The 13,870-nt window shown below is 38.8% G+C and overlaps 4 protein-coding genes across 7 annotated transcripts in view; 2 read left to right on the top strand and 2 right to left on the bottom strand.

Annotated features, from left to right (window-relative positions):
* Positions 1–1,066: 1,066 nt before the first annotated feature.
* Positions 1,067–3,841, bottom strand: Cct6 (chaperonin containing TCP1 subunit 6). The gene is made up of 7 exons (XM_076905588.1): positions 3,603–3,841; positions 2,685–3,276; positions 2,274–2,609; positions 2,117–2,182; positions 1,822–2,044; positions 1,555–1,723; positions 1,067–1,483 (listed from the first exon to the last, which is right to left on the bottom strand). Exons 1-7 carry the CDS (start codon positions 3,737–3,739, stop codon positions 1,411–1,413), a joined length of 1,596 nt encoding a protein of 531 aa, XP_076761703.1. The 5' UTR covers positions 3,740–3,841; the 3' UTR covers positions 1,067–1,410.
* A 735-nt stretch (positions 3,842–4,576) lies between these two features.
* Positions 4,577–6,002, top strand: LOC143429667 (NAD-dependent protein deacylase Sirt4). Its single transcript, XM_076905351.1, has 4 exons — positions 4,577–4,648; positions 4,737–5,013; positions 5,093–5,375; positions 5,537–6,002. Exons 1-4 carry the CDS (start codon positions 4,591–4,593, stop codon positions 5,882–5,884), a joined length of 966 nt encoding a protein of 321 aa, XP_076761466.1. The 5' UTR covers positions 4,577–4,590; the 3' UTR covers positions 5,885–6,002.
* A 155-nt stretch (positions 6,003–6,157) lies between these two features.
* On the top strand, positions 6,158–8,795 carry Bx42 (Puff-specific protein Bx42). Its single transcript, XM_076905587.1, has 8 exons — positions 6,158–6,255; positions 6,427–6,580; positions 6,656–6,823; positions 6,896–7,203; positions 7,318–7,453; positions 7,540–7,795; positions 7,929–8,310; positions 8,385–8,795. Exons 1-8 carry the CDS (start codon positions 6,242–6,244, stop codon positions 8,593–8,595), a joined length of 1,629 nt encoding a protein of 542 aa, XP_076761702.1. The 5' UTR covers positions 6,158–6,241; the 3' UTR covers positions 8,596–8,795.
* A 3,385-nt stretch (positions 8,796–12,180) lies between these two features.
* Positions 12,181–13,870, bottom strand: part of LOC143429784 (IQ motif and SEC7 domain-containing protein 1-like) — a 37,735-nt gene continuing 36,045 nt past the window's right edge. For all 4 annotated transcript variants that reach the window (XM_076905564.1, XM_076905563.1, XM_076905566.1 and 1 more), the window contains 2 exons: positions 13,498–13,839; positions 12,181–13,188 (listed from right to left, as the gene is read on the bottom strand). In XM_076905564.1, the coding sequence (XP_076761679.1) occupies positions 12,917–13,188; positions 13,498–13,839 (614 nt within the window). In that variant the 3' untranslated portion in view covers positions 12,181–12,916. The remainder of the gene's footprint in view (positions 13,189–13,497; positions 13,840–13,870) is intronic.

Below are 13,870 nucleotides of genomic sequence, written 5' to 3'. Positions count from 1 at the left end.
ATACTGTACTTTTACAAGTTGTTTTACCGAATAACTGGAGTTAAAAGATAAAAAAAAAGGTGAAATACGTTTTATTTCCATTTAGTCACGAAAATTATCATCAAGAGTCAATCAGTGTAACGTAAACTTGCCACACACATTATATCGATGTTGTATATATATACATGTATATATATATATATATATACATACTATGCGATGCACATACAAATCTGTTTTAAAATGTTAGAAAAAGGAAAATGTTAATTAAGAAGATGAATCGTGCCATGCTATACATTGATGGACAATTCTGAAAATCAAAATACAGTATTATAGCATGGAGATTGTAAATAAAGGTGTAGCGATTTTCATCAATCGGGTGAAATTTATTTATTTTGGAATATATAAGATTACTTGAACGTAGGTACTTTTATTATTTTACGAATGCTGACATGTAATAATATTATTTTTAAGTACTTACACTCAACATCAACCAGCTTTCATGTTTCATTAACTCGGAACGTTTGTTAAATTATTTCCAAGAAATACTACTTATATCAGTTCAGGAGTAATTAAAAACTAGGTGTAACCAAATTAGTATTGTACCACGAAGGACAACAATTTTGTAATGGTGCGCGTGTGGTACCAGTGAATCAAATATTAACGCGTGAAGGTTAACATGTTTATCGATGCTGAAGTCGTAGGAATGATTTTTTAAAAATTATTTTAGACGGGTTTGAAAAAGCTTTTTGGACAAGTATCGATAAATTTATTAATTTTGCGTGTTAATATATATATATAAATATGAGTATGTAAAAATTTATACTTTATTCGGCAGTTTTTAGTCTTAGCTCGATGCTATTTAAATTAATCTCTTAACTTCGAACACGTAAAGTGATAAAAAGATGATTCGTATGAAAAGACAAGACTGAGTGTCCTGTACGTAGTTTAATTTACAAGAAAGGCTGTAAATATCGTGTAATATAAAAATTCACATAAATATTTTTGATTTTTATAACAACAGTGGTCGTCATTTCTTGTTTAAATTGTTCGTAACATGATGGCTCGAAATTGAAATGTATTTCGATCAGAAAAAGAATTTTATACGAATGATTATTTTATTCTTTTTTTATTTAAATCGTTAATTGTACAAAGTTGTACGTGAGACGGATATTTTAGCGATCTGAAATCACAGACTCTCCAATCCACAGTGAAAAGCTGGCGAATAATAACAAGCGTTTCTTATAACTCTCGAGTTATTCAATTTAAAAGTAACTTCATTTATTCTTTACGCTGTGCAATCCTTTTTGTTACTTGAAAGTATATGAAAAACGTAAGGGTTATACAGAAGTATCGATAGAAGTCGGTGCCAATATAACAATTAAATTAGATGAAAGAACATTAGGAACGAGATGTAGTCGTTTGAATGGTTTAACCTTTCAGAGACGATAATCCTGCTCCCATTATTTCGTCGACCAAAAGTAGATTACTAGCGATAATCGTGCTAAGAACGAAAGACGAATAGATATTACACAGAGCTTCACATTAAGCAGGATATCTTATAAGCATACGTACCATGAATTAATAATCTGTTTCTTCACATTATAATTATCATAAATCCCAGCGTCTACAGGTTTCAGCGCTTCGCCCGTGGAAATGTCTAATCCTACCGCTTCGCCTAATGCAGATCCTTCCTCTAATAATTTAACGATCGTATCTTGTGCATCGAATCCACTATTTACAGCTAAAACGTGAACAATGGACAAGTGTTGAAAAATACCAATAGAAATAATTATAACTGATTAAAGAATACATCCTTCATTTGAATCAATGTATCTTTACCGAGAATTTTCGGAATGACAAGCAAAGCTTCCGCGTAAGCTTGCACGCCTAAGCGTTGTTTTCCTTTCACTTTCTCTTTATACTGATTGAGTGCTTTACTGGCGGCTACTTCAAAAGCACCAGCACCGGGTACAACAGCCTTGTCGTCAATAGCGTTTTTTATCGCTCTCAGACCGTCCCTTACGGCATCCTTCAGTTGTTCTAAAGTATATTTATTTGGCCCCTAAAAAATTTCACATATTACAGATGAAGAAAATATATTAATTTTACCTTTTGCATTCTATTATAATTAAACCTTTAACAGAATCGTCACGGAATTCGGTTTCTTGCATTCTTCGATGAAAGTATATTTCGTTTCTCCCTGTAACAAAAGAGTACGACACGAGTATTTATCATTTCCTCGAGAAGGAGACAATGAGACAATCGAATCACTATAACTTAAAGGTAAATACCAATACGTGCTCGTAAACGAGCCCAGCCCAACCCAAATGCTCTTCCTTCAAATCGTCGAAAGAATTCATTGCTGTACCACCGCATGCCAATGCTAAACGCTCCATGTTTCTACGTTTCGCTCGACGGAGAGCCAAAATGTTTTCACGGGCTAGCATGTCCAAGGACGGTGGGTCAATGCCCTTCTGGTTTATAACGACAAATGATTTGTTCGTTCCATCGCACAGCTTCTTCTTCAATTCAATTATCTTCTTCACTCGATTATCAATGAATTCACGTTCAGCTGCTACCAGCTTCTCGCGTTCTTCAGCAGTTTTGTAAAAGAATCCGCTGTTCACCTACGAAACGGACAGTATCTCGTTTATCAAAGAACAAAGTGTCCTGCAAATTTCCATATAAATTGATCTATTTACCTCGCTCTTCTCGTATTCCAAACTAACATTACAAGTCAATATGTATGCATTCTCCACTCTCTTAGGCATATCCGGATGTCTAGAGCCGTGATCAGTTACAATACCACGAATTAAAGTGGTATCAGCCGCAGTTCTATGCTGCATTTCCATCAACTCGACCATGTACAAGTCAATGTCCTGATCTTTCTGTCTGATAGCCAGAACTGCATCCACACAGATTTCTGTCAGTTTATCAGCAACGGTAGGGTGGATCTTGGTCCTTAAAGACGTTCTAGTGACTTGCATCAGATTTTCTTTGGTAGGTTCAATCGAAATCTTCATAGAATCTAGTACTTCTAAAGTTTTGTTTCTGGCCAGCTCGAAACCTTCCGTGACTACTCTAGGATGAAGCCCCTCGGATATATAAATGTCTGCCTGTTTTAGAAGTTCTCCGATGACTAATACTGTGCTGGTTGTGCCATCGCCAGTAACATCGTCCTGAGCAGTGGATGCTCTGGCTATCAGCGACGCTGTAGGGTGTTGAATTTGCATTTCGTGCAGTAGAACATTTCCATCTTTCGTGATTTTAATATCACCTGCTCCGGACACAAGCCTTTAACAAAAATTGAGTCAAAGTAAATTACGGATTACTCAAATTAACATTTTAGATGATAAAACGGTGATTACAGATAAATTGTACTGTATGCATCTTTAATTATTCGTATCGCCGGTACTTCGTGGAAACATCAACCTTGCCTAATATGGACAATAATGTTCCGACAAAGTTTTATACTGTAAGATACAAAAAATTGTTGCAAAAAATACACGATACAAAACAGACTTGATAGTCTTGTGCATTCCACTTCTTTCTTTCTCATTTGTTAAGTAAAATGAAATTAAAGTAATGCTAAGCCCACGCGTGATGACAAATATACGTACATCTTCATTGTGCCTTTGGGTCCGAGATTCGTTTTCATTACATCCTGTATTCCTTTCGCGGCTGATATATTTATAGCCAACGCCTGGGCAGCTCTGGCAAATTCAGCTTTGGGATTTAACAAACTAATAGCAGCCATTTCGTAAGAAAACTACAATTTCCAATCTACCGTCAGAAACGTATCCTCTCTCGGCGCAAGCTTCTGCCAATGGCTTGAACCCACCTGAATGGTATGACCAGTTAGATGAGTAAACGATGTTCAATTCGACTAAACTAGGGAATTTTCTTTTTCAAACACACTCAAAAAATGCAAAAATTATTTGGCAAAATATAAACTTGCAAATTAATACGGTACGATTATAAATTAATTGGTGATTTCTTCAAGGCTCAATTTTGCAAGCCACAACTCCTACAAATATATATTTAACCTATCCCTTTCTATCTCTATCTCTTTCTATCATCTATCTCTCTCTCTCTCTTGACTAGTTCATTTCAGACCTGTGGCGCCATCTCTTAGTGAAAGGCTGAAACTATTCGCCGATTAGTTCCGGTACTTCCCCGAGAGATGGCGCCACCGTCAGCAGGAAAGCACACTGCCGACAGGTTGATGGCGCCATCTCTCGGGAAACTATGGGAACTAATCGGCGAATAGTTTCGAGCTTTCTCTAAGAGATGGCGCCACAAGTCTCTTAGTAGTTCACTTCGCTGTCGATAACGCTGTGCGACCAGTTTGAGCACTTTTCACAGAGATGGCGCCACGGGTCTGAAATGAACTAGTGAAGAGAGAGAGAGAGAGATAGATGGTAGAAAGAGATAGAGATAGAAAGGAATATATTGAATATATATTGTATTATTATTTAAATTAGAATGAGATGACGATAGATGAAATTAACCTGACATATAATTATACATATCATTTATGTCTCTTTTCAGGTAGTGTACCGTTGTGTTTCTTGTACTAAGGATAGAATATTCCTGTTTCAGATTAGAATGAACGTTATCTCGATGAATACACGTGAAATAATTAATAAAATAGGGTATCTATCATGTAAGTTTTATACATTTCTGTTCTAACGAGTTATGTATTAATTTATTAAGATCGCTAAGGAATTATTAATAAAGTATCTCATTTTCAGGTAGACCTTGTTCGTCAAATTTTGCATTTGTTCCAAAATGTGAACCGGTCAAGGATTCAGATTTGTTGAAGCTGAAAGATTTCATCGATAGTCACAGTAGCATGTGTATATTAACGGGTGCAGGGATTTCAACTGAAAGTGGTATTCCGGATTATAGATCCGAAGGTGTTGGCCTTTACGCAAAAAGTAATCGTAGACCAGTCCCTTACAAAGATTTTTGTGGCAGCGAGGCCATCAGAAGGAGATACTGGGCCAGAAATTATGTAGGTTGGCCAAGGTTCGAATTTAATTTTATAAAAACAAACTGTAGGGTCACGAACTTGACCTTATACAAATATCAATTCAATATTCTACAGATTTTCTTCCGTCAAGCCAAATATCACGCACGAGATACTGAAGAAATTAGAGGACGCGAACAAAGTGAGATGCACCGTCACTCAGAACGTAGATAACTTACACGCAAAGGCTGGAAGTAGAAGGGTGATAGAATTGCACGGGACAGCATTCAGAGTAATGTGTCTCAATTGTAACGAAAGAATATGTAGGTACTATCTGCAAGATGTTTTCAATAGGATGAATCCAAACATGACAGCGACGAGTCAAATGATTAGGCCTGACGGAGATGTGGATTTATCGCAAGTATATAAGCGACATTGTGAATAGTTCAACCCTTTCTAAGCTACTATCGTTTAGAACATAGCTGCAAACGCAACTGTTAAAGATATTGAGCATGGAAAGGGTTGAAAGAATAAAAAATAACTGCTAAATGGTAGAAAGATAAATAGTTTCTTTCGATTCAGGAGCAGGTAGAGGGATTTAAAGTGCCAGCGTGCGAGAATTGCGGTGGCGTTCTGAAACCAGACATTATTTTCTTCGGAGACAATGTTCCGCGCCAAGTGGTGGAAAGCATAAAGTATAATGTCGAGCGTTCGGATTCCCTATTGGTTTTGGGTACCACATTGACCACGTACTCTGGCTATCGAATAGCATTGCAAGCTAGCAACGCAGGAAAGCCAATCGCTATATTGAATATTGGGAAAACCAGAGCGGACGATCTCGCGGATGTGAAAGTTGAAGGCAGATGCGGGGACGTTCTCGCGAGAATTTATGGAATGATAGATCAGCGCGAGGAGCGCGTGAAATGTTGATCGAACCAGATGTATTTATATATGTACAAATGATTTTTGTTTCTATTCCGTTTAATCTTGGCTGTGATTGTCTTACATTAATTTGTAATCGACAAATAAATAATTTTCTGTTGCGATATCTCAGCTACTTTTTCTTTGCGATATTTCCTTTGGTATTATACTTGGAAATCTACTCAAGATTATAAGGATCAATCATTTAAGGATCCTTGTAATTTTCTAGGGACTTTATTGATGGTGAATCGGGGGAATTTTTCATAGCGTGCACCCTGAATTTCGATACACGCCTCCTTCGTTGTTATGGCAAGCGTATGAGCGTTTTCATAGTTGGTAATATCATTGCGTTTTGTAGTTAATAAAATGTCGCTGACGAGGTTAGTATTTGCAATAATTTCTTTCGAAAATTGTTTTATTGCACGAACGAAATTGTGCGTTAGAAAATTCGCACGTTATTCTGTATAGTGCGAGTGAAATTGAACAATTGAAACAATTTCTCGAGCGTTGTTCCTTAGATTCGTGATTGTATTGGACTTTTATTGTTGTAGTTTATTACCAGCACCATCGCAGGTAGTGTGGGACAGGGAAGATGAAGCACGGGAACAGAAACTACGCCAAAGACCAGTCTCTGCACTTGTTAAAGCGGTTGTTACTGCTCCGCCATATGGACAGCGTAAAGGATGGATACCAAGAAACTCGGAAGTAAGCAATAAATTGGTCTTTTTTTTACTCTGTTGCCTTTATAGGTGTTTAACGATCGGTGCAAAATGCTTTTAGGACTTTGGAGATGGTGGCGCGTTCCCAGAGATACACGTGGCTCAATATCCTCTTGGAATGGGGATGAAGGGAAAAGAGACTACGAGTAATGCTGTAGCTGTTCAGCTTGATGCTCAAGGAAAAGTCAAATACGATGTGATTGCCAGACAGGGTCATTCTAAGGATAAGGTAATCGAATATGCCTTAATATTGAGATTTACTTGCACAAGAATTGATGTGCTATTTATATTTCTTTTACAGATTGTTTATAGTAAACTGAGCGATTTGTTACCATCTGAAATTACAAGCGAGGAGGATCCTACTTTGCAGCGTCCACCCAGCGATGAGATAGACGAACTCACCGAGAAGACTAAGAAGGCTTTGGAGAAAATAACGAGGTCGAAGATAGCGGCAGCAATGCCAGTGAGATGCGCGGAGAAACAAGCTCCAGCGCAGTATATTCGGTACACGCCTTCGCAACAGGGACAATCGTTCAACTCTGGAGCCAAGCAGAGGGTTATCAGGATGGTGGAAGCACAGATAGATCCTCTAGAACCACCGAAATTCAAGTTAGTTTCGCGATGATACGTATTTACTCGGGACGAAGTACCAAACGAATATTGTATTTCAAGTAAACGATATTTATACTACGTCGTGAATGATTAGCTGTTCTTCAATTACAGGATTAATAAGAAAATACCACGGGGTCCTCCGTCACCTCCAGCGCCGGTTATGCATTCACCTACGAGGAAAGTAACAGTGAAGGAACAGAAGGAGTGGAAAATACCGCCTTGTATTAGTAATTGGAAAAACGCGAAGGTGAACGAATTCTTTCAGAAGTGAAACTTGTATTGTTGCTTATTGTTTGCTGTTCAATGTTTTACAAATGAACACTTCCTTTTCAGGGATACACGATTCCGCTCGATAAGCGTCTAGCCGCTGATGGTCGCGGGTTACAACAGGTTCACATAAACGAAAACTTTGCCAAATTAGCCGAGGCTCTTTACATCGCCGATAGGAAAGCTCGGGAGGCTGTAGAAATGCGCGCTCAACTTGAGAAGAAACTAGCTCAGAAAGAGAAAGAGAAGAAGGAGGACCATTTGAGGCAACTGGCGCAAAAGGCTAGGGAAGAACGTGCTGGCCTGAAATCAGCAGCAATGGGTTCGTACATGCATTTATCCCTTTGAGTACTAAATGCTACTGTAGTAGCTTTTTCCACTTAATATGGTTTGTTGTTTAGAATATATACATAATACCACGTCTCTAATAGTGTCGTGTTTCTAATATTGTGCAGAAAAATCAGAGGAGTCGCGCGAAAGGGATCAGCTTAGACAAGAGAGACACAAGGATCGTGCCAGAGAAAGGAATTTGGCGCGTGCCGCACCGGATAAACGTTCCAGGTTGCAACGCGAACGTGAACGAGACATCAGCGAACAGATTGCCCTCGGGTTGCCTGCGAAAAGTATCCCTAACAGCGGAGAAGCGCAGTTCGATCAGCGATTGTTCAATACTAGCAAAGGGATGGACAGTGGTTACGGTCACGACGACGAATACAACGTTTACGACAAACCTTGGAAGGATTCTAATTCTCTTGGGTTGCACATATACCGTCCAAGCAAAAATATCGATAAAGACACTTACGGTGACGATTTGGAGAAGCTCGTGAAAACGAATAGGTATCTGGAGGATTGTGCGAAGGGCGATCGTGTACAAAAGATCCCTAGATCAAGTGTTTCATTTGCGATTTCAGATTTGTCCCGGATAAGGAGTTCAGTGGAACCGATAGATCGACAACGCGTTCTGGTCCAGTACAATTCGAGAAGGACGAGGAGGATCCTTTCGGTTTGGATCAGTTCTTGAAACAGGCTAAACGCGCTAGCAGTTCCACCACCACGACTACGAAACGCAAAGAAGAGCGGGAACAACGGAGAGACGATCGCGACAAGCGAAGGAAACACTAAACTTTCGTTTTTGTTAAAATGTTCTCGCTATTTTAAGACAAATTTTAAACGTTCTTTCTTCAAACGTTATTAAAACGTGTATAGACACTAAGGTTCTAATTGTTTCAAACGATTTAGTGATTACATCAGTGCGATTCAACAAATCGATGAACAGAAATACGAACAGATGCGAATTATACGGAATAATGATGAGCAACTGTAGACTAAGTTAGGTTCGGTACATAGTACGATAAACTGTAATTTGCTAAAGTACTACAATATTTTTACATTTAGCACGATAGGCATACAAATTTATGGAATTCTTCCCGGAAGTCGTATAGTCCAGTCGTATAATTCCAGTATAGTTGATATCACTCATTTATGTATCAAGAATAATACAACGTCGTCGTAAAGTGGGAGAAGAGGTTGCTCGTTATTGACTCTAAATTTTCAGTCTGCATTCTTTTCTACTTCTGCGCGTCGTACTACTACTACGATAAAAGCATAATTTTACAAAAGAAGAAACCGAAGGATGTATACAGAATTAACGAAACTACTAAATATATTGGTTATTTAGTAAAACAATTAGCTCTCTTCTTTTTTTAAATTAACTTCCCGTCGATAATTATACGTGCAAATATTTTATTCACGTAGAAACTAACAGGCTAGTTAGTTTTACACGTTTCAGACTCATAGTTCTTTATTAACACAATGTGCATACAGCGTTCGTTAGATTAACAAAGGAGGCGATACTTTCGTACGGGGAGCGATTGTTATCTCTTAATTAATAACGTAGTTATTTACTTTCTCATCAAATTTCATGTTTTTTTTTATCGGACGCGCCAAAAGTTACCGATAACACGTTTGAAGATCGCGTCAAATTGATTCGAATCTATTCGGTCACCGTAGATCCGCGAATGATTCATGTTTAATTATATTTCACAACGTTGTATTGCTTCGATGTGCGAACACTTTTACTTTTCCCGTTCTCGTGATTTCCAAACTGGCTTAATTCATTTTAATGATCGAGAAACTTACTTTAGTATCTCTGCTTTGGTACCGACTAATTTTATTAAAGAGATTATAGGACGTCGAATTGAAACTTGTAAGATTCTTCTTTATTTATTACATATAAGATCGCGCGAGTGGCTTTAATGAAACTGCGTTTACCTACTATACACGCGGAGGCAAGTTTGGAAAACACCCAAGTGTAATTCTCTAATCGATTGGAAAGCTCGTTTTCTTATCGTCCTCGTCCAGGAACTACAGGTTTATGAACATGACCAGCCGATAGACGAGTTCGCGTATGCCTTTGTCAAATGATAAAAGTATCTTCTAAGAAAGTAACTGTTACAGTAGTGAGTTAAACGTAACTCTGATTATAGTTACTTTTACAAAAGTTACTTTTACTTTCTGATTTTTTCATGTGAACACAGCGACTCGAATGTTCTTCCTATAATCAGTCTTTTCTTATTTCTTTCATTCGTAAGAAGATTATCACAGAGGAATTTCCGTATTCTGATTCGATCATTCTCTTTATTGTGTCCTGGGAACCTGAAGCTTAACGACCAGTTTCATCGTCCACGCAAATTGACGCGATCCATAGATTATTGATTAGATTGATCTCACATTCTTTATTGTAAACCACACCTTTAAATAGCTACATCAAGGTTTTGTCCTGACGATGTTCCGTGGAATTCGATACTTTCTCTCTCTCTCTTGAGAGAGCTCTCCTGATGAGAAAGACTAGAATTAATAACGCTGAAGACTATGGACTTGTTACGGATCCATGGGAGCCTATATGTACAATCACGTTGAACATTCTGCCAACCGTTCCAGAGTTGTGCTCGAGTTCTCTCAATTTTCTTCTACTTTTTCGCTTCCTTCAGCTGCGAATCACGTTTCCACGCATTCTAGTGATACTCGTACGCTCGTCTCGACGATGCGAACAGCTTTGCCCTTCAATTTTACAATTAGTTAGAACCTACGTGACCGTTACAGCCTGTTTCTCTTTCCGCTTAGAGAGAAGTAGGCATTTAAATCGTGAAAACGTCTATATAGGAGATAAAATGTATAGGAGACTTTAGCTGCCCTAGTAAATCTATCTTTACTTCATTCCGAATATGTGAATAAGTGTCCTCGTTTCAGATTTACTTGCCTGAGTGAAAATAAGCGGTTGCTGCTCAAAGAAGACATTTTTCACCGCAGCAGCTGAAGGGTTTCTGAATCATTCTATTGGCAAGGGAAATTGTAAAGTTGGGAAAACAGATGTTAGACTGTTCATCGACACAACAAGCCGTGCAAAAAAGATGGACACTTGGTTTTAATAATTCCAGGATTATTATCAAAGAGCTACGAAAATAAATCGTTAAAGTTTATACAAAATTCGCTAAATGCCTTCCGCGTCGCGACGTCGCGCGAGAAACAAACTCCCAAAGTCCGAAACGAACGATAATAATGTACAGTGTATAATCAAACGCCAGAGTGATTAGCCGCTTCGAATCGAAATCAACGGATGTCTCGTTTAATCACTATTAATTGGTATTGCGATCGCTGCTGATGCGTATTATATAATATATACAATAGTTATTCGCTTGATCAAAGTGTAATCATTCTGCAGCCTTGAAATGGTTCTCTAATCAGCTATTCGTCAATGTCATTAGTCAGCTTCTCATCTCCTGGTGATGAGTTGTGGCAGTATATAAGGCATACAAGTTGTCCTCTTCATTCGTGAACGGCCTCGAGGCTTAAAGTCGACGCACATTGAGAATCGTCTACGCGCTACGAGACGAGAAACCAACTAATCGTCTAAGTGACTTCTAACTTCTCCTGTTATGCGGTGTCTATGTGTATGCGTATGTATGTGTACACGCTGTTTTGAGAAACGGAGAAAAAAAAAAGATCTGCACAAGTTTGAACACACAAGCGGAACTACGACTTGCAGAGGATTATGAATGTATCGTAACAATGAGACGCGCCCCTTCTTTATCCTTCCTTCGCTTCTTTCTGCATTTTAAATGTTAATACTTACAAAGACTTCTCTACGCTTAAACGCTTATTTTTTCATTGCTGCGTGATATTAAAAACTTGTTAGACATCGACGTGTACCTAACATTGAGAGAGGGATTGCTTATCAGTTTCCTTAGGCTACGGATCATTTTTTTTTGTTACAGGATCATTATCATCATTATTGTAATCATACAATTATCGTTATATATCTATTATGTACAGTTCATCAAGTATAGCTACGTCGATACTTGCAAAAAACACGGCATTGCAATGAAACCATTCTTTCACTCTCACTCTCTCTCTCTCTCTCTCTCTCTCTCTCTCTCTCTCTCTCTCTCTCTCTCTCTCTCTCTCCCTCTCATTCTCCCTTTCTCCATAAACCGTTTTTTCTTTTCATCTTTTATTTCTTAAGGCGTTGAGAGCATCCTTTTCGAGTTGAGTCATGGGACTTCTTGTTTAAAAACCGGTTCATGGGGTGCCTAAGGCCTAAGCCAATCAAACGTTTATCTACATACGCAAAGTGGGGACCAACGCGAACGGACCCACCGTTGAAAATGATTATAAATAACACAAGAAAGAACGAATTGATTCGACGTATTTTTGTTTCTTTTTTTTTTCTTTTTCATTTTTGGATGAATAAATACTATACACGTGCCCTCGTGCTGGCAACTTTACTCCATCGTCGTCTCGGCAAATTTTGTTGTCCTCGTTTCGATTGTGACCGTGATTGGATCCTGCCCAATCCAAATAAATTTACACCGCGCATAATCAATTATTTTCTGTTTTCGTCTATCTTCTTTCTCATCCTTTTGTCTTTTCTTGTCTCTCGCTTTACCGCGTTGCTTCCCGAAGCACGCATCTGGATTGTTTTATGGGATTACTTGTCTTCTCTTCTCTTGTCTTCAAGATGCATCGACCATTTCTTAATTACGTACAATTTCATTGTCAGTTTCGCTTCCGTAAGTGTCGAGGGAAGCGAAGGGATTCGCGTGTGAAGCTAAATTCGAGCTACCTTGACTCGTTTCATTTTGGTTGTTATACCGAACACCAAGAAAAGAGCTGTTACTTTCAAGAAAGAAACGGTATTCAAGCTACAACACTTTTCGTAAAATCATATAGACTGTACATAACGTCTCAACTTCGATAAAGCTGTGAAATTATGTACAGGAATATATGTGAGGAAAATGAAAAATTGTCGACACTATTTTTTTTTTCTCTGCAAGTTTCGAGTAAAATATTCTACGTGTCCGATATACTGTTACGCAGGATATCTCTCCTCTTGCGGGAGTTCTCCGTTTGGCCTGTTATTTCTTAGTACCATCGTGAGGATACATTAAACTTCCGTGGTGCGACTGTACGGACCTGATTCCTCCGATTGTGAAAGCTTTCGTTCCCGTTTGGCGAACAGACCTCCTAAAAAAGACGGCTGCTGAGCCAATCCTTTAACACCACCAGGGATCGTCGCCCCTGGATGCATAGCGTGGACTTGTCCAGGATGTTTAATGCCTTGGCTCATTGAGCTGGCAGATGTAGATTGGAAAGAAATCGACATACCGCTATCTAGTGAGCCCACGCTTCCACGTCGTTGCGGTTTCTCGCCAGCAACTGCGAACGAAAAGAAAGAGAAAAGAAAATTTTTACTCCCAGGTGCATATGGTTTTTCATTAACGCATTACGATCTGTTTGTACACGTGTATTCGTGCTAAATTAGCTAAATCAGTCAGCTTGTTAGTAATATATTCCAAGAATAGTTTCAATTTTCACCACAAAGTAAAGATTTAGAATACGCAGCGACAATTCGTAACATGTTAACTTGTTCAGTATACGTGTATATTAAATTCATTCTTACATTTTTTTCGTTCGCCAATGATGAGAATTCTTGGGGGTTAAAGATGTTAACAAAATTCTACTCACATTGTTCGTGTATGTCTAGAAGGGAATTACTGAGCGCGGAGCGCTTCAATTGCGTATCCATATCGGTGGTTTCTGATTTCTCGGAGCAGGGCCCTGGACAAGGGTATATCTCGACGTCTGCCACTCCAGAGTCTCTATTTTCAGCGCCACCTCTGGCGCTTCTGCTGCTCTTCTGTCGTTCCAGTTCCGTCTCAATCCGTAAGGTTTCCATCTCGTCCATCTCGCTGATGGATTCCCTGAGATCCTCCACGAACTTGCACCTGTCGTGAGCGTTCCTCGCGTTGAACGTGACCAGTACCTTTCCATCCACGCGTTGGCAGAGTCTAATTCCATACTGATAATCTGAAAGTTGACAAAATTATGTACAGTTTAC

This window comes from Xylocopa sonorina, chromosome 12 (assembly GCF_050948175.1).
Source record: "Xylocopa sonorina isolate GNS202 chromosome 12, iyXylSono1_principal, whole genome shotgun sequence".
NCBI lineage: Eukaryota > Metazoa > Arthropoda > Insecta > Hymenoptera > Apidae > Xylocopa > Xylocopa sonorina.
This window is presented reverse-complemented; position numbering and strand designations above follow the sequence as displayed.

What these genes read in the sequence shown, in the direction of transcription:
- Cct6 (XM_076905588.1), bottom strand. Translation starts at nt 3,739, where the DNA reads ATGGCTGCTATTAGTTTGTTAAATCCCAAAGCTGAATTTGCCAGAGCT. An exon ending in CCGTGACGATTCTGTTAAAG is followed by an intron (nt 2,045 to 2,116) that starts GTTTAATTATAA and finishes GAAATTTTTTAG; the next exon opens with GGGCCAAATAAATATACTTT. An exon ending in AAACAGATTATTAATTCATG is followed by an intron (nt 1,484 to 1,554) that starts GTACGTATGCTT and finishes TTTCGTTCTTAG; the next exon opens with CACGATTATCGCTAGTAATC.
- LOC143429667 (XM_076905351.1), top strand. Translation starts at nt 4,591, where the DNA reads ATGAACGTTATCTCGATGAATACACGTGAAATAATTAATAAAATAGGG. An exon ending in TAAAATAGGGTATCTATCAT is followed by an intron (nt 4,649 to 4,736) that starts GTAAGTTTTATA and finishes TCTCATTTTCAG; the next exon opens with GTAGACCTTGTTCGTCAAAT. An exon ending in GAGATGTGGATTTATCGCAA is followed by an intron (nt 5,376 to 5,536) that starts GTATATAAGCGA and finishes CTTTCGATTCAG; the next exon opens with GAGCAGGTAGAGGGATTTAA.
- Bx42 (XM_076905587.1), top strand. An exon ending in GGATACCAAGAAACTCGGAA is followed by an intron (nt 6,581 to 6,655) that starts GTAAGCAATAAA and finishes AAATGCTTTTAG; the next exon opens with GACTTTGGAGATGGTGGCGC. An exon ending in AGGGTCATTCTAAGGATAAG is followed by an intron (nt 6,824 to 6,895) that starts GTAATCGAATAT and finishes TTTCTTTTACAG; the next exon opens with ATTGTTTATAGTAAACTGAG.